This window comes from Emiliania huxleyi (assembly GCF_000372725.1).
Source record: "Emiliania huxleyi CCMP1516 chromosome Unknown EMIHUscaffold_155, whole genome shotgun sequence".
Lineage (NCBI taxonomy): Eukaryota > Haptophyta > Isochrysidales > Noelaerhabdaceae > Emiliania > Emiliania huxleyi.
In genome coordinates, this window is record NW_005201036.1 from 284642 (window position 1) to 301783 (window position 17142).

The 17142-nt window shown below is 69.8% G+C and overlaps 8 protein-coding genes across 8 annotated transcripts in view; 2 read left to right on the forward strand and 6 right to left on the reverse strand.

Annotated features, from left to right (window-relative positions):
- Window positions 1–494, reverse strand: part of Lhcf69 (light harvesting protein) — a gene marked incomplete at its 5' end in the record, with an annotated part of 1396 nt that extends 902 nt beyond the window's left edge. Inside the window, 3 exons of the mRNA XM_005786075.1 lie at window positions 43–102; window positions 177–251; window positions 324–494. Coding sequence (XP_005786132.1) covers window positions 43–102; window positions 177–251; window positions 324–494 — 306 coding nt within the window. The remainder of the gene's footprint in view (window positions 1–42; window positions 103–176; window positions 252–323) is intronic.
- Window positions 495–921: 427 nt separating this feature from the next.
- Window positions 922–5172, forward strand: EMIHUDRAFT_467751 (hypothetical protein; the record flags this gene model as incomplete). Its single annotated transcript, XM_005786076.1, has 7 exons — window positions 922–1635; window positions 1742–1810; window positions 1899–1988; window positions 2071–2338; window positions 2669–2817; window positions 3080–3310; window positions 3380–5172. The coding sequence occupies 7 exons, from the start codon at window positions 922–924 to the stop codon at window positions 5129–5131; spliced, it is 3273 nt and encodes a 1090-aa protein (XP_005786133.1). The 3' UTR covers window positions 5132–5172.
- Window positions 5173–5285: 113 nt separating this feature from the next.
- On the reverse strand, window positions 5286–7721 carry EMIHUDRAFT_229451 (hypothetical protein; the record flags this gene model as incomplete). The annotated part of the gene is made up of 3 exons (XM_005786077.1): window positions 5286–6197; window positions 6262–7132; window positions 7270–7721. 3 exons carry the CDS (start codon window positions 7719–7721, stop codon window positions 5286–5288), a joined length of 2235 nt encoding a protein of 744 aa, XP_005786134.1.
- A 1154-nt stretch (window positions 7722–8875) lies between these two features.
- EMIHUDRAFT_363842 (hypothetical protein) lies at window positions 8876–10365 on the forward strand. Its single transcript, XM_005786078.1, has one exon. It carries the CDS (start codon window positions 8959–8961, stop codon window positions 10261–10263), a length of 1305 nt encoding a protein of 434 aa, XP_005786135.1. The 5' UTR covers window positions 8876–8958; the 3' UTR covers window positions 10264–10365.
- Window positions 10366–10679: 314 nt separating this feature from the next.
- EMIHUDRAFT_313965 (hypothetical protein) lies at window positions 10680–11399 on the reverse strand (the record flags this gene model as incomplete). The annotated part of the gene is made up of 1 exon (XM_005786079.1): window positions 10680–11399. The coding sequence occupies one exon, from the start codon at window positions 11397–11399 to the stop codon at window positions 10680–10682; it is 720 nt and encodes a 239-aa protein (XP_005786136.1).
- Window positions 11400–11651: 252 nt separating this feature from the next.
- EMIHUDRAFT_43184 (hypothetical protein) lies at window positions 11652–12017 on the reverse strand (the record flags this gene model as incomplete). The annotated part of the gene is made up of 2 exons (XM_005786080.1): window positions 11652–11785; window positions 11897–12017. Coding segments are annotated over 2 exons (255 nt in total), but the record flags the coding sequence as incomplete, so codon positions are not given.
- Window positions 12018–12206: 189 nt separating this feature from the next.
- EMIHUDRAFT_229455 (hypothetical protein) lies at window positions 12207–12593 on the reverse strand (the record flags this gene model as incomplete). Its single annotated transcript, XM_005786081.1, has 1 exon — window positions 12207–12593. One exon carries the CDS (start codon window positions 12591–12593, stop codon window positions 12207–12209), a length of 387 nt encoding a protein of 128 aa, XP_005786138.1.
- A 1660-nt stretch (window positions 12594–14253) lies between these two features.
- Window positions 14254–17142, reverse strand: EMIHUDRAFT_467752 (hypothetical protein). Its single transcript, XM_005786082.1, has 6 exons — window positions 16442–17142; window positions 16323–16367; window positions 16022–16261; window positions 15615–15947; window positions 15214–15423; window positions 14254–15088 (listed from the first exon to the last, which is right to left on the reverse strand). The coding sequence occupies exons 1-6, from the start codon at window positions 17108–17110 to the stop codon at window positions 14414–14416; spliced, it is 2172 nt and encodes a 723-aa protein (XP_005786139.1). The 5' UTR covers window positions 17111–17142; the 3' UTR covers window positions 14254–14413.

A 17142-nucleotide genomic window follows, 5' to 3' on the forward strand; every position in this document is an offset into this window, starting at 1 on the left:
TGCCGCGCCGCCGCCTCCCCCGCCCCTCCGCAGCCGGGAGACGCGCGCCGTCGCCAGCATCGCCGTGCGGCAGTGCTTGATCTCAGCCTCGCGCAGCCACGCCTGCACAGTCACGCGCGCAACGTTTGAGAGCGAAGCCTCCGCCGGAGGGCCGCAAAAGGGCGGCGTCGGCGCACCAGGGGCAGAATCTCGGTGAAACCGAGCGGGTCGAAGCCGACGTCGCCGACGAGGGCGCCCACCGGCCCAAGCGACTCGCGCCGCACCAGGAAGGGCAGCGCCTCGCTGTACACGACCGGCGGCGGCGGCGGCGGGCCCGGGTCGACCTCCTCCGCCTCCTCCGCCTCCTCGGTGGCGGGCGCGGCGGCGGCCTCCTCCATGCGCGCGAAGCGCAGCGCGTCGGAGTGCGGCGCGAGCGCCAGCTTCGGCTTGGCGAAGAGCGGCGCCACGGCCGGAGCCACAAGGGCGGGCGAAGACGTCAGCGCAGCGACCAGCATTTGGCAAGATCCCGCTGAGCCTTCGCAATTGTGGGCAGAGAAAAGAATTCAACAACGCAAAGATTTAAACAATATTCCAAAATCCTGCTCGTGCAGGTGGGGACCCTGTCCTCGTCCCATCCCTCGTTTGGCGTGTCTGTTTTCTTTCTTTCTTTCTTATACCTACGAGAAAGAATTTAAACAACGCAAGAATTTACTTACTCTCGTGAGCTGTGAACAGACGCACTTGCCTTCGGGGGCAAGTACCCAAATCCGCTAGGTTGGGCGTGCTTTCACAGCCTCACGAGAGTAGAATTCACTCCGCTGGCTCGTCCTGAAGCGGGGACTGGCGCGCGCTGCGCCACGGCGGCAGGCGTCCGTGAGTGAGTGAGCGAGCCGTTGAGGCAAAAAAAGCACGGTGTTCGCGGCGGGGCGCCACCGAGCGGATATGTGTGGGGATGCGTCCTCTGCCAGCGGCGCGGCGGACGGCGAGGCCTCGACCTCCTCATCCTCCTTCCACGCGGCCTCCTCCACCACCGCCGCGGCCGGCACTGCCGGCGACGCCTTTCAGGACGCGCTGCTCGCGCGCTTCCACGAATGCCTCGCGCTGGAGCGGCAGGCGGAGCGCGCCGAGGTGGACGCGCTGCACGAGTCGCTCCCGGCCAAGGAGCTCGAGCGGCGCGGCCTCGCGCTGCACCGGCTGCGCATCCTCTCGACCGAGACGGCGCTCTTCGGCCGCGCGCAGCTCACGCTGCAGCTCTCCGGCGCGCGGCCGCTGCCGCCGACGAGGCTCTCGCCCGGCGCGATGGCGACGCTCCGTCCGGCGGCGGCGGCGGCGGCTGCCGGCTCGACGTGCACCATCACCGCACTGCGCGCGAGCACGCTCACCGTCACGTTTGAGGAGCTGCCCGGCGAGGAGGAGCTCGCCGAGCCGCTCACGCTCTCGCTCCTCCACAACGACGTCACCTACCGCCGGCTCGACGCGGCGCTCTCCGCGCTGCGGGCGGGCAGGCTGCCGCCCGCCTCCGCGCCGCTCTGCCGCGCGCTCCTCGACGGCGACGACGGCGCCGCGCTGAGCTGCGGCCCCGCCCTCGGTGCGACCGAGCCGCTGCCGGCGGATCAGCTCGTCAACCGGGGCCTGAACGCGGGCCAGCGCCTCGCCGTCCAGTTCGCCCTGGAGCGGAGCCGGCCGGCGGGCCCTCGCGCGCCGGCGGGCAGCCCTCTCCAGAGCCACTGGCCCGTGACGCGTCCGGGACTGTCTCGTGCAGGTGGCCCTCATCCACGGGCCTCCCGGCACCGGCAAGACGACGGCGGTGGTGGAGCTGATCCGGCAGGCGGTGGCGCGCGGCGAGCGGGTCTCCGCCTCGGCCCGCCTCCTCCCGTTTCTCGCCCCTCGCTGACCCCTCTCGGAGCCCTTCCTGGCAGGTGCTCGCCTCGGCCGCCTCGAACGTCGCCGTCGACAACATGGCCGAGCGGCTGCTGAGCGGAGAGGCAGGTGGCAAGCCGCTCCGGGTCGTGCGCGTCGGCCACCCGGCGCGGCTGCCGCCCTCGGCGCCCTCCGTGAAGACCGGCCCTTCACGGCTGCGCCTGTGAAAAGGCGAGGCTGCTGCCTTCGGTGCTCGGCGCGTCGCTCGACGCCCGCCTCGCCGTCTCGGACGGCGCCGCCATCGTCCGCGACGTCAAGGGCGAGCTGTCTGCGGCGCGCACCCAGCTGCGGCGCGAAGGCAGGCGCGCTCGCGCCGCTCTCAAGGCGGAGGTGTCGACGCTCCGCCGCGAGCTGGCCGAGCGGCAGAGGCGATCCGTGAGGCAGCTGCTCGAGGCGAGCCAGGTGGTGCTGTGCACAAACACGGGCGCCGCCGGCCGACGTCGCTCGGCTGCCTGCGGAGGAGCGAGTCTCGAGCCGTTCGTGGTGCATCAGGCGCCGCCGACCGCGCGCTCTCCTGCCTGCCGCCCGAGCACGCCTTCGACCTCGTCGTCATCGACGAGGCGGCGCACCCGCTCTGAGGCGCCGCTGCCGGGCCGTGTCCGTGACGTGTCGTGGACGTGTCCCACAGGCGGCGCAGGCGCTCGAGGCGTCCTGCTGGGTGGCGCTGCTGCGCGGCCGGCGCGCGGTCCTCGCCGGCGATTTGCACAGCCGCCCTCCCGTCGCCGTCAGACTTCCACGACACGTGAGCTGTCCCGGGCATGTCCCGCAGGCGACCACCAGCAGCTTCCGCCCGTCGTCAAGTCGGAGGAGGCGGGCAGGAGGGGCTTCGGCGTCACGCTCTTCGAGCGGCTCCTCCGCGGCCCGCACGGAGCGGGGCTCGGCGTGATGCTCACCACGCAGTACCGGATGCACGCGGCCGTGTGCGCGTGGGCGTCGGACGAGCTGTATGGCGGGCGGATCGTTGACGCACGGCTCGCGCGAGATGACGCGAGATGACGCCGAGGTTTCCGAGATGGTAGGCGGGCGGCTGGTCGCGGACGGCTCGGTCGCAGAGCACCGTCTGTGTGACCTCTCGCACGTCGACCCGACGGACGAGACGGAGGCGCCGCTCGTGCTCTTCGCTGATCGATGCCGTTCTGAGTGACGCAATTGCCATTGGCTACCAATTGCTACTGGCTAGGCGCCGCTCATGCTCATCGATACCGCGGGCTGTGATTGCGAGGAGGACGAGGGCGAGGGAGGCGGCGGCGCGAACGGCGGAGGCACCAAGCGCCCCAGCGCCTCACCGCTCGTGGCGGAGTCGAAGAGCAACACGGCCGAGGCCCGCGTGGTCGGCCAGCACGTCCGCGCGCTGCTTGCTGCCGGGCTGCGGCACGGCGAGATCGGCGTCATCACGCCGTACAACGCGCAGGTGCGAGGCGCGGGGCGAGGGGCCCTCGAGGGGCGCGTCGCACGACCTCCCCGGAGCCGTTTCTTCTAGGTCGAGGCGCTTCGCGAGGAGCTCGCGGCGGAGCGCGCCGTGCCGTCGGCCACGGGCGAGGGGTCCGCGCTCGAGGTGGGGACGGTGGACGGCTTCCAGGGGCGCGAGAAGGAGGCGATCGTCATCTCGCTGGTGCGCTCGAACGCGCAGCGCGTCGTCGGCTTCCTCTCGGAGAACCGCCGGATGAACGTGGCAATCACGCGCGGCCGGCGCCACGTCTGCCTTGTGGGAGACTCGGACACGGTCTCCGCCACGCCCTTCCTCGCGCGAATGCTGCGCTACTTCGAGGAGCACGCCGACGTGCGCTCGGCAGCCCAGTACGGCGCGGACGCCGCCTCGGGCGGCCGACACGCGCCCTCCGCCAAGCTGGCCGGCGCCCGCCCTCCGGCCAAGGAGCTGCTGACCGAGTCGCAGGCGGAGGCGAAGCTGCGCGCGCGCCTGCAGAGCTTCCTGGCGGACGCGTCGCAGCGCTCGCACGCGCTCCCGGCCTCGCTCAATTCGTTCGAGCGCATGGTGGCGCACCGGCTTGCCGCGGAGCTCGGCCTCGAGCACGTCTCGACCGGGGAGGGCAAGCAGCGCTTCGTCACGCTCTACAAGGAGGGCGCGGCGCCGCCGACGGGCGCGGCGGGGGCGGCGGAGGAGCCGCGACAGGGTGCGGCGGCAGTGCGGGGGGGAGAGGCGGAGGTCGAGGCGCTCGCAGCGGCAGCGGACGGCGAGGCGCGCGGCGCGCCGTCCGAGCCATCCGCCGCCGCGCCGGCCGCCGCCGCTGCCCCCGCCGCCCCCCCTCCGCCGCTCTCGACGGCGCCGATGGACGAGGTGCAGCAGCAGCTGGCCTCGCGGGTCCGGGAGCTCTTCACGCAGCTGGCCGCGGCGGGCATGCCGCCAAACGAGGCCGCGGCGCAGGCGATGGTCGCCGCGCAGTCGGAGGCGGCCAAGGCGGAGGCGGCCAAGGCGGAGGCGGCCAAGGCGGAGGCGGCCAAGGCGGAGGCGGCCAAGGCGGAGGCGGCCAAGGCGGAGGCGGCCAAGGCGGAGGCGGCCAAGGCGGAGGCGGCCAAGGCGGAGGCGGCCAAGGCGGAGGCGGCCAAGGCGGAGGCGGCCAAGGCGGAGGCGGCCAAGGCGGAGGCGGCCAAGGAGGAGGCTGCGGGCAGGCCGGCGGGGGGCAGGCCGGCGAGGCCGACCAAGGCGCCGCAGGCAGCGGACGCGAGGGCGGCGGCAGCGCGGGCCGCGACGGCCCGAGCGGCGATTTCGCGAGCGGCGCAGTCGGACGGCGATGGGGCGGCAGCAGCCGCGGCGGCCGCAGCAGCCGCGGCGAGGGCGGCCGCACAGGCGGAGAGCAACGACGCGCTGCGCGAGGCGGCATTGGCGAGGGAGGCGCGGCAGTGCGAGGCGGAGGCGGAGAGGCAGGCGGCCGACGAGGCGGTGCGGCGGGCGATGCGCGAGGAGGAGGAGCAGCGGCGCAAGCAGCTCGCGCGTGCGAAGAAGGAGCGCCGCAAGCAGAGGAAGGGCGCAGAGGACGCTGGAGGCGGCGGCGACGACGATGACGATGTGGACGCGGCGCTCGCCGCCCTTGGGCTGGCGCCGAATGGCGCGAGCGCAGCCGAGCCTATGGCCAATCCGACGGCGCCATCCGCGCTGCCGTGGGGCCGCGACCGCGAGACCGAGCGCGAGCGAGAGCGCCTCCAGGCAAGGCTGCGCCAGAAGCTCGCGACTGGCGACGGGTCGCACCAGAAGCGGCAGCAGAAGAAGAAGTGAACGTGTTTATCTTTTTATGAGACAAACAAGCGTCGCTCGAAGTCGAACCGCGCGCAACACAGAACCAAGCAAGCAAATGTGCGGAACAATAAATATCACAAAAAGGTACACGGCTCACACGGAGAGTGTGTCTTTTGCATTCCTCTGTTTCCCCTCACACGCCCGTCGCGCGGCCGCCCTCTGCCAATGCCTTCGGCGCGCCGGCTGCGCCGCTCCCGAACGCGCCGCCTCCGTACCTGGCCGCATAGGCGCTGGAGGTGGGGTCCACGTGCGACGCCTCTGGCTGGTCCATCAGCTGAATCCCCTGCCCTGCCCTGCCCCGGCGGCAGCAGCACCTCCTGCACGCGAGCAGGAATGCCGCGAGGATCGCCGAGCAGGCGGCGGCAATCGGGACCCACGGGACGCCGCCCCGCCGCTGCTCGATGCGGTCGTCCTCGCCGCCGGCGCTCATGGCGTGAAGCATGAGGTGGTGCAAGACGTGCTGCTCGAATGTGCCGCCGACGAGGTGCGCCTGCGCACCCCAAGCGTACGTGATGACGTCCTCGCCAGAGTGCCGCTCCGAAGAAGCCTTGAAGACGGCGGGCGACAGGAAGTCGGGCCCCTGCGCCGCGATCGAGGCAGCGCTGCGCGGCTCTTCCTCTCGCAGCCGCCGGCCCGTGGCGAAGGTGGCGACCGTGATGTTATACCCGTCCGCGTCCACCTCGGGCACGGGCGCGGGTTTGGGAGGGCCCTCCGCCGCGGCGATGCCGCTCGCGTCGATGCGGTAGCAGAGCCCGTCGATCGGGGAGCCGCGCGCGCAGTACCCCGTGAACATGAGTCCGTGGGAGTGGTCGGCCGTGGCGATGATGAGGCTGTCGTCGAGGCTCAGCGAGTCGAGCGCGACCTGCACCGCCTTCTCGAAGGCCGCGGTCTCGATCGCTGCTCTCTGCAGCTGGTTTGCGTGGAGCGCGTGGTCGATGCGGCCGCCCTCCACCTGCAGGAAGAAGCGATCGTGCACCGACAGCCGGCGGATAGCCTCGGCCGTCATCTCGGCGAGCGATGGCGCGACGCTCGCATTCCGGTCCGCCTAGGTAAGGTACGGTCGGTAAACTTCTCCACACACACGAGGTGGTGGGGCAAGGGGGGGCGACCCTCGCCTCGTACACCATGTGGCTCCCGCCATTCTCCTCGGAGAAGCCGGCCAGAACGCGCCCCTCCCTCCGCACGGCCGCACCGCGCAGCGCGTCGAACCCCGCGCGCGAGTCCGCTATCTCGACGCCCGCCGAGCGGAGCCGCGCCGTCAGGTCCTCCCCGTCCGTCCGGCTCCCGGACTTTCCGGAGCACGCCGTCGCCGTGTACGCGACGCCCGCCCACGGGTCCTCCCGCAGCGCGGCGCGGTCGTAGAGGTGGCCGCCCGCGTCCGCGCCGCAGCTCTCGCCCTCGTGGACGTGGACGCCGCACGAGTTTGAGCGGTTGGGGCCGGCCCCGCCGGAGCAGAGCGGGTCGACGCCGCGGAGCGCGAACGAGAGGACCCTCTCGCCGCTCGGGCGGGCGGTGATCTCCAACGAGCCGCTCACGCGCAGGCTGCCGACATAGTCCGAGTAGGTGAAGTACCGCACGAAGCCGTCGGCGCGCAGCGCCGCGGGGGAGGGGGGAGATGCCTCGCGGAGGACGGCGCACGCCACTCGCGCGCCCTCAAAGTCGTGGACAATCACCACGCGGCCGGCCGGAGTCTCCGCGCCCGTGCTGACGGAGATCCCGGCCGCGTAGGCCCGCGCCTGGCACGCGGGCAGGAAGGAGCGCATCCCCCCGCCCATCGCCACGTCTATCTGGCCGCCCAGCATCGCGTCCGCGAGCTGCTGTCCTATGTCCTTTTGCGGGCAGTCGGCGATCGGCACGGACGCCTCCCAGTTGCGATCCGCCGACACGGCGTAGGCGGCCGCGGGCGTGGCGTGCGTCACCCGAGCCGTCGACACGATGCCGTTGCGGTAGCCCAGCTCGGACGTGATGAAGACGAGCGGCCTGTGGGGAAGAGGCGAGCTGGGTAGCTGCGTAAGACTCTCCTGCTTGTGTAGACCTAATCTAAAGTGCATGGCCGGGACGCAGGGAGAGGATATGGAGGAGTGTGCCGCATCGCGTGGTCGGCCGGAGAGCGCGACGCGTTGCACTCGCCGCGGCCGAGGGAGGGCTTGGTGTTGATCACGCCGTTGATGGTCTTCGCGCCGCTCATGAAGGCAGTCGCCGAGGCGGCGCTGTCCGCCGTCTGTGCGTTGAGCGTATACGTCTTGGTCACGCCGACGTGGGGCGCGCGATCGAGAACAGACACGTGCTCCTCGCCGAGACTTCCCTCCTGCTGCCCCTCCCAGATGCGCGTCGCGTACTGCGTGCCCAGGCCCATTCCGTCGCCGATGAAGAGCACGACCCGCTTCGCCTGCTTGCTTCGACGCGTCTCTGCGATGCGAGACGCGAGCTGCGCCCTCGCCTGCTCGGCGGAACCCGCAGCGGGCGCCGCCGCCGAGCCGAGGGCGACGAGGGAAGCGAGGACGAGAGCGGAGAAGCCCTGGGCTGGAAGGCCCGAGAAGGCGTACGCGCACGCAACAACAAACGGCATGTCGCAGGCGATGAGCGGCACAAACAGTCACCTGCTCGTTTGGAGCCTTGATGTGACGACCGATGGCGCGCGGCAAAAAAATAACTGTTGAGGTCCGGCGGAATTTTCTTTTATTTTTCTCTTTTCTTTTTTTGAGCTTAGCCTTCGATGTTATGAAACAACGCAAGGCGGACATGGCATATCGCTCTCGGGCCCACAGACATCCCGCACACTCGCCGCACACCCGCCGCCCCCGCGCGCGCCCCGCCCCGGCCGGGAGAAAGGGGAGTGACAGTTTGGGACGGCAACAGAACGAGTATGTTGAGTCCTGGCTCAACAACGCAGGGAGAAATGAAAGCCGTCCGGCTCACAAGTCCGGCTCACGCGCCCCGACTGACCGATCTACCGCACTGGCCACTTCCGCCCCCTCGCTCCCAACCCATCCACCTCGCCTCGGGCCGCGCCGCGCGATCTCGGGCGATCTCGCGCGATCTCGGGCGATCTCGGGGCCGCGCCGCGCTATCTCGGGCGATCTCGGAGCGTCGCTCGCGCGGCGTCACACCTGCTCAAAAAGGAAGGAGGTTGGAGGCAGGAGGTCACGCCCCATCCAGAGCGCCGTCGTCGCCGGGTTTTTGGCCCCCGGGTCGTCGCCCGACGGTTGCTGCGCGGGGCAGCAGACCATCGGACGGCGCGACGACGCCCCGTCCGGCACGCTCCCCCCTCCACCCGGCTATTGCCGCACGAGCGCCCTCAGCGGCGGAATTTTTCCCTCGCGCTTCCTTGGGCCCCCGGCAACGCCGACGGACTTCCCGTCCCCCCACCTGCGCCGCAATCACCGCCGTGATTGTCGGCGCTGCGCCCCTTGGCGCCTGTGCATGTCCCGCGTGCCCGCCCGCCAAGGCTGGTGCCAAGGCCAACTCAACTGCCAAGGCTGGTGCCAGGGCCAAATCAACTGCCTGGCTGGTGCCAAGGCTCAAAGGCTCTCCTCTCTCTCTGCTCGCTCCGCCCTCTCTCTCCCTCCCTCCCTCCCTCCCTCTCACCCCCTCCCCTCTTCTCTCCTCTCCCCCTCCTCCTCTCTCCTCTCTCCTCCTCTCTCCTCTCCTCTCCTCTCCTCTTCTCATCCTCTCCCCTGTCCTCCTCTCCTCTTCTCCAAGTGCATGCACGGGAGGCAGGCGCACTCCCGCAGTCTTCACACGTGCGGCGTGAGGCTGCCGCCGTGGCGCGCAAGCGCATAGCGCACCACGAAATCGATCTGCCGATGCGGCTCCTCCTCCTCGCCCTGCCTCACGCTCTCGCCCTGCGCATCGCCGTCACGGGAGCGGCAGGCTACCTCGGCGCTGAGGTCTCCCACCTTGCGTCGGCGCAGGGCCACCACGTCCGCGCTGTCGTCAAGGACGGGCAGCGCACGGCGCACCTTTCCGGGTGCAGCGAGGTGCGCACCGTCGACGATCTTTGCGATCTTGTCGAGGCGCGAGGCGTGGCGGAGGGGATGGACGCAGTTATCCACACCGCGTCCGTCTTTCGCAAGTGCGCTGACATGGAGGCGGAGCTCGTGCGTCCCAATCTTCTCCTCGCCGAGCAGATGGTTTGCGCGTGCGCCGCCTACGGCGCTAGGCTGGTGTTCTCCTCCTCGATGGCAGCTGTGCGCGGCGCGGGTCAGACGCCCCTCCGCGAGAGCTACTCGGCCGCCGACTGGAACACGGTGAGCCGTCGGGACGGGCCTGGTTTCGAGCCGTACCAGTTCTCAAAGGCCGAGTCGGAGCGGCGCGCTTGGGAGCTCACTCGGCGCCTCGGCGGTGAGATGGTGAGCCTCTGCCCGTCGATGATCTTCGGTCCGCCTCGCGGCGGCTGCAGAGGCTTCTCGGTGGACATGGTGCAGGCGTGGCTGGACGGCGAGTCGCCAGTCCAGAGCCGGCTCGCGGTCGACGTGCGGGACTGCGCACAGGCGCACGTCAACGCCGCCACCCTCCCCGCCGCCGCCGGCCAGCGGTACATCACCAGCTGCGAGGCGCGGGTGCCGGCGGCAGAGTGCCGCGACGCGCTGCGCTCCTCGCTGCTCGGGATGGGCCTAGCAGACGCGGCGGCGCGCCTCAGCGCGGACGAGGCCTTCGACGGCGGCGCGGTCCCGATCGGCGAGCGGGAGGTCCTCGCGGCGGCGGACATGGCGGAGCTGGGCGTCGCCTGCCGCCCCGCGACGGAGACGCTGAGCGACATGGTTGCGGCGCTGGTGCCGGCCGGAGATTCGGTCGATTCGCGCGACGCGCACGGCGAGACGGCTCTGATCCGGGCCGCAGAGGCGGCAGACCGGGACGAGGTGCGCCGGCTCCTCGCTGCCGGCGCTGACGCAAGGGCCGAGAGCTTGTCGGGGTGGACGGCACTGCACGGCGCTGCCGAGAGCGGAAGCGTCGCGGTGGTGTCGCTCCTCGCCGAGGCGGGTTGCGACGTGTCGGCGGTGGCGGGCTCGGGCAAGACCCCGCTTGACATCGCGCGGCAGTACGATCGAGCCGCCGCGGCGAGCGCGCTGCTGGAGCTCCGCGCGAGGGCAAACGTCTCGGGTGCTTGAAAAAACAGAGTCTGGAGAGGACGGCGCGCGCACCTTCTGCATCATCTACTGCCATGTCGTCTCTCTGTACGTGTAAGTAAGACGAAGAGGAACTCTACACGCGCGCGAAGCGCGCGAGACGTGCACGGGGCGGAGGGCTCTCGCGTCTCGCGGGGTGTGTGGGAGCCCAGCCCGCAGCGGGGGGAGAGCGGCCGGGGGGGGGGCCGAGTCCCGAGACGCGCGAGAGATCAATAATACTTACTATTATTAAATAATACAGCGCGGGGGATCGGTCCGTGGCGCACAACATACGCGCGGGTCGGTGTGACGGCGTCAAGCAGCACGCCAACCTGCCACAAACTAGAGGCGGACAGCGACGGCATCTCACCGGCACTAGAAACGCAACTTGAATCTCTCCCGCCAAGGCCACGGCTGACTTACACGTACGTCGGCACGGAGACCTCGAGGCCCTCAAACTTGAACCCCTGCGCGACCTCCGCGTCGGGCATGAGCGCCTCGCCGCTCTCGCTCCGCAGGATGGACAGGTAGCTCGCCACGCGGCCGCCCGACTCCTCCGTCTTGAGGGCGACGAGGACGTCGCGGCGGCCCGGCAGCAGCTTGAGCGCAGACACGCCTCTTGACGGGTCCGCCGCCCCGCTGCTCCCGCCGAGAGGCACCGCGGACACGTGCGCCCCGGTCGGGCCACTGCTGCGCGGCGAAAGGAGGGAGACGGGGTGGCCGCCGTCCCGCCCGCCCGGCGCGGAGTATCGCAAGAGGGTGTGGCCAGCGCGAGTCTCGTCGAGAGCCTGCTCGAGGGCGCGGTGCCTCTGTGAGAAGCGCCGCGAGAGGCGCCGCCAGCGCGCGCGGGGGGGGGGGGGGTTCTCTGAGCCTCGTCGAACGGCTCGCTCGAGAGGCGGCGCGGCGCAAAGTACCACGACCCCACCTGGCGCCGCCGACAGGGGGTGAGGCAAGCGCGACGACGGATCGCGAGCCTTGCTAGCAGAGGCGCAGCGCAGGGCCAAAGGGCGGACTCCGCTGAGTACGCGGTCGCGGGCACGAGTCCGGCGTGGGCCGTCGGGAGGCAGCTGTGGGTCGGCGGCGCAAAGGCCGCACCTCTCCGTGGCTGCCCACCCACGCGGCCGCCTCGTGCGTCGCATAGCCGACGCGGCCGCAGCCGGCGGCGCGGCAGAGCTCATCGTACACGGCGGAGAAATTGCGGAGCGAGACGACGCCGGCCGTGTCGATGGTGGCGACGAGGTCGTTACGGGTCGTCGCGCCGCTGGGCGAGTGAAACGGCCTGCGTCGTGGGGTGACTGGTCCCGAGGCTGCGCAGAGGAAGGGGCGCGAGGCGCAGAGGAAGGGGCGCGGGGCGCAGAGGAAGAAGGGGCGCGGGGCGCGAGATCCAGCCGCCTGCCGATGCCTCCGACGTAGAGCTGGCCGTGCCTCACCGCAGCCCACTCGCACTTGAAGTGGGCGGCGGCGGTCGGGCCCGCAAGGATGTGGCGCGGCCGCGCCTCCCCCTTCGAGATCTCGTAGACGATCCCTGCCCACACCGCCCTGCTCGTGACACCGCCCAGTGACACCGCCCTGCTTGTCACCACACCGCTGCGTGTGTCTCGAGGCGGCTGCGGGGGTGGGGATGCGGCGGTGGCACCTGTCCGGTCGTCGCACGAGAGCAAGCGGCCTCCAAACCAAGTGAGGGTCGACAGCTCCATCCCACGCCCCGACGCCGCGAGGTGCGACCGCAGCGGCACAGCGTCGCCCCACGTCACCTGCGCGGAGGAGAGGCGCGCTCTGGGCAGCACAGCGCGGCAAGAAGAGAAGAGGCCAGCCGCGCGCCGAAAGGCTGCCGCCGCTGTCGCGGCCATCGCAGAGAGTACCGCGCAGCAGGCTCGAGACCAGCTCCCCTACGGAGCAAGCCAATGCCGCGCTGATGCCGCACTCCCTGGGCTGCGGCTCACTCCCTAAGGCGCGCCCGACGAGTGGTTGACGGCCCGCTCGTCCTGGTCGGCGACGGCGAGGAGCGTGTAGCGTATCGCTCCCTGTCCGCAAGCCTGGGCTGCCTGGGCCGCGCTCCTAGCCGCGCCGAGGGCGCTCGCCGCATACATGGCGGCAAGAGCATCCGAGTGAGTCATCGCCGAAAGCGGCAGGCTCGGAGGCAGCGGCACCTCCCGATCCGGCCTCGCAGCGTCCTCCGGCTCCGCGCTGGATTCCAACAGAACCCGAAGCAGCGTGAAGGTGATGCAGCCACACGCGAGGAGTGGGAGGATGAGGAGCGGCGAGACTCGGCAGCCACGCCACCTCCGCTTGGTTGGCCGGAAGAGGTGCTGCTTCTCCCAGACAGGAAGCATACGCTAAGCGCCAGAGCTTGGACAAGCTGTTGTCTAGCGAAGAGATCGGCCAGTCGCTTGCACTCGTGCAGACGCGCGCGGAGGCGGGACTCCAACCAGCGCGAGGAAGGGAGTGCGTTTTCTTTCTTTTACTATTGTAGCGAAAGAAGAATTTTTCTGCCGGGAGTTCTCTCGAATTCTCCCAGGATTCCCGAAAGGAGCCTGCAATGATGGGCAGGGGGATACAGAGGGGGAGCTAGAAATGAAACGCCTTTGGCTCACCCATGGGCTGCTCTGCCAGCAAGGTTGACGAGATCTATGCCAGTCTCACACCGTCCTTGCTGCGTTGCGCTGAGGTCGATCTGTCAAAAAATGTCGGGCTTGCGGATTTCGGCACCGACATGGAGAAGTTCGAGGCTGCATGTGTTGCCACGCGGACTTCCCAATCACCCGATTTGAGCTGTCTGGAAAGGGCTTCACTGGCGGTATCGTCTCTGGCGTGATTAATATCAAAAGCGTTCGCACCAGCGTCAAGAACAAGGTGCAGGAGGCGCTCGCGTCGCTTGCTTGCGACGAGGTGAGCGCCCTCTTCTCAGGGGTGCGTCAAGTTCTGTGTGCAGGCGCTCCTGTGCGGCGGCACCTCTGTGCACATTCAGACTCTGTGCTTCGTCCGGGTGTTTATGGAGCAGTCGCCACGCGGGCTGCCAACCACAGAGGACAGCGCCGTCAAGTCGCACGTCGAGTCTCCTGCCAGGAACGGTAGCGTGGCCACGCCGCCGATGCAGACGACCGACTCAAAGCAGGGCCTCCCTACTGGCTGGATCGAGGTCTGCGTACGCTGCCCACGCTTCTCTGGCTCGCTCGTCCGCACCCGCCCCACTTGTCGCCCTCTCTAAAAGGTGCCGTGCGGCGAAGGCAACGAGGCTTCGCCCACAAAGCAGCTGTTTTACAACATGATGACGGGCGAGACGAGCTGGGTGTGCTGTCCACTCCTTGTGCGAGAGGCCGCCGCCAGTGCGTCACGCTGTTGGTCTGAGTCTAGGTATTCCCGGACGCCGGTGCAGCGGTGGCGCATCAGGCGAGCTCCAGCAGCGTGCCGCCCTCGCCGTCCATTTTTCGTGCTGTGCCCGCCTCGCCCATGCGCGGCTTTCGCTCGCCCTCGCCTTCGCCCGCAAGCTCCTACGCGCCTAGTCCTTTGCCAGCACGCAACGCCGGCGGCCGGCCAGCCCCTGCGCTGTCTCCGCCTCGCGCCTCGCGCCCGTCGGGGGCACGCTGGACTGGCCTGAGCCAGGTGAGCCAGAGCGGCCGGTATACTCTGTCCAACGCTGACTCCCCGGCGGCGGGGAGAGACGCGAAGAAACGCGTCTCTGTCACGGGCGGCTGGGTCTGAGACCATCAGATAGCACGGTACCGTAACAGTGTAGTGACAGATGCACCCTCTGATTGCGCTCGCTGCAAATCCTTGAGCGGTTCCGCTCTTCTTGAGCTGTGCGGGGGCTCTTGTTGTCTATTACATGCGAATCCCGCTCCTGATCCCCGCTCGTCCGTCGTCCCGGCTAGAGTCGCACCTCTGTCTGTTTCGTGCGGTTTCGCGCTGGGGCGCTCGTCGCGCCCCGTGTAGAGCCGTAACCACCGGCGTGGTGAGACACACGGCACTCGGATCTCAACCGAAAACCGGACGCGTCACCCGTCACCGCGTAGCGCGAGAGAACAAATACGAACACGCGGCCCGACACCCCGACCCCGACTCCTAGGGGCGTCGGCGTGCTCGGCGACCACACAGCGGCCGCTCTCCGAGATATGCCGCCAACCGCACGAACAGTACATGACGACTTGAGGCCTCAGTTGAACTCTTTTGACTCGTACTTGGCCGCCTTCTTGTCGAACAAACTAATCTTGAGGTTCGCCGCTGCCGTCTGCGCGCCCATCACGGCGGCGGCGGCGAACCAGACGGCACGCGGCACAGCGCCGACGCCCGCGAGGCCGAGATTCAGGAGTATGGAGGAGGCCAGCAGCTTGTTCGTCACCTCGCCAGACAACGCGAGGCGCGCCAGCGCCTGCTCGTTCTCGATGGAGCGCACGCGGATCTTGAGCTGCCCCTGCTCCATCGCCCGCACCGTTTGCTCGAGGTACGCAACCTTTTTCGGCTGTGTGATGGCCGTGTCGATGTCGCTGGCGCGCAGTCCGGTCGCGGTGCCAAAGACTCGCAGCTGCTTGGCGAGGGGCGTCTCGCTCGAGTCTTGCAGCGACTCGATGAAGGGCTGCGCGAACTTGGCGAGGTCGTACTCGGGGTCGAGCCCCTTGCCAATGCCGTCGACCGACGCGAAGGCGCGGAAGATGAAGGTGAATGTGGAGGGGAAGCGGAAGACCTGCTGCTCAGTCAGCGCCTGCAGGTCTGCGCCGAGCGTCGTCTTGATATTGGACGCCGCCTTGCCCTGCTGGATCTGCTTGAAGGTGCGGATGAAGTAGCGAGCGAGCTTCTCCACCGCCAGCCGGTCCGCCGACTTTGCGAGCACCTGCGCTCGCAGCAAAGCGCTCAGCCTCCCACACACGCAAGGTGGAGCCCAGCCTCCCACACACGCAAGGTGGAGCCCGCAGGCGCGTGCGCCCCCGCCAGCCTCGAGCGACATCCCGGCTGCACCTGCTCCGTCTCGGCAGACCCGTCTCGGCTAGATCTCGCCCCCATCAGCTCGAGAGCGTCCACGAGCCTCTTCGCGTTCGTTGCGAGCTGCAGCTCGGAGATGAAGGGCCCTCCTCCGAAGACGGCGCCGCACGCCTCCTTGAAGCCGCTGAAGACGTTGGGCTGAAGCTCGTTCATCATGCCGCAGTCGTAGTAGACCAGCTTGCCGTCCTCGCCCACGCACAGGTTGCCCGGGTGAGGGTCGCAGTGGAAGTAGCCTGCGCGAGAGGGACAGGGCGCTGCGCGGGCGGCCCAGCCGGAGGAAGGGAGCGGCGGGGGGGGCAGCGGCGGGGGGGGGAGCGGCGGGCGGGGTGGGCGGGGCGCGGGGTGGGCGGGGCGCGGGCCCCGCCTGTCGAGAGGACCTGGGTGAGGAAGGCGTCCGCCGTCCTCTTGGCGAGCAGCTTCGGGTCGAGGCCCGCCGCCTCGACCCTCGGCAGGTCGGTCAGCTTGAAGGAGGGCACGTACTCGAGCGTGAGCACGCGCGGCGTGGTCACCTCGTTGTAGACCTGCGGCACGCGGACGTAGTCGAGGCCCGCCTGCTGCAGCGACTCGGCGAAGCGGAGGCAGTTCGCCGCCTCGAGCCCGTAGTCGATCTCCTCGTACAGCAGCTTGGACGACTCCTCGTAGATGTCCGAGTACGACCGGTCGGCGCCGTCCGACTTCGGGTCGAACTTGTCGAGCAGCTTGACGAGCACCTGCGCGGCGTGCCGCCGACAGGTCACGGACGGGCCGAGGTCGTCGGACGTGCCCGAGCCAGGCGGGCGGGCGCCTTGAGGTTCTTCAGGTCCGTGTCGAACAGCTCGCGCAAGCCCGCCCGCTGCACCTTGACCGCCACAGGCATGCCCTTGTACACGGCGCGGTGCACCTGCCCGAGCGACGCCGCGGCAATCGGCTCCTCCTCGAACGAGTCGAAGACCTCCTCGACCGGCGCGCCGAGCTCCCTGCCCACGATCTCCATCGCCTTTGCGCCGCCAAAGCCGGGCACGTTGTCCTGCAGGTCGCGCAGCACCTGCGGGACGCGGACGCGCTCACGCGTGTCGTGGACACGTGATGGACGTGTCGCCTCGCACCTCGATGTACTCCTTCTCGAGCACGTCGGTCCGCGTCGACACAACCTGCCCGAGGGGACACGGCACGCACGCGTCATGGGCGCGTGTGCGAGGCGGGTGCCGCTCCGCGCCGCCGCCACCTGCCCGAGCTTGACGAACGTCGGCCCGAGCTTGAAGAGGGAGTCGCGGATGAACTCTGCGGCGGCCGTCTTCGCGGCAGAGGCCGCCTCCGGCCCGCCCTTGGCCTTCGAGGCCTTGAGCACCTTGAGCGCGGCCGAGGCGAGGAACGCCCAGACCTCGAGCGTCCGCTTCAGCGCCGATCCTTGCGCCTTGCTCTCCCACCCGGCCTCCATCTCGTCGCCGGTCGCCGCAAGCTCCGCCGCGGTCGCCTCGCCGCGCGAGAAGCGCAGCGTGCGACTCATCACGCCGACGAGGCTGCTCACCGTCCGACGGTACACGGACTCGTCGGTGCACACCTCGGGCTCGTCCAGGTCGCACGACTCGTCGACAATTTCCTTTGCCGCCTCGTCCAGAGTGCGGCGCAGGGTGAGGGCAGAGCCGACCGACCGCAGCGCGCCGCGGACCGCGTCCCTTTTTCTTTGGCGGCGGGCCGGTGACGCAGTTACCATCGGTGCCAGCGCCTCGGCCACGACAGATGCGGCCTTGACCGCCTCAAACTCCGCCTCGAGCGACGACACAGACTCGACGGCGAGGCGAGGCGCCGAGGACCGCGCTAGCGGAGCGGAGCGGCCGGCGACGGCGGCGCGGGGCGCCGTGTGGACAACGGTGGCAGTGGCGAGCAGCAGCATGGAGGGGAGGGTGTGGCGGAGATGCTGCGGCG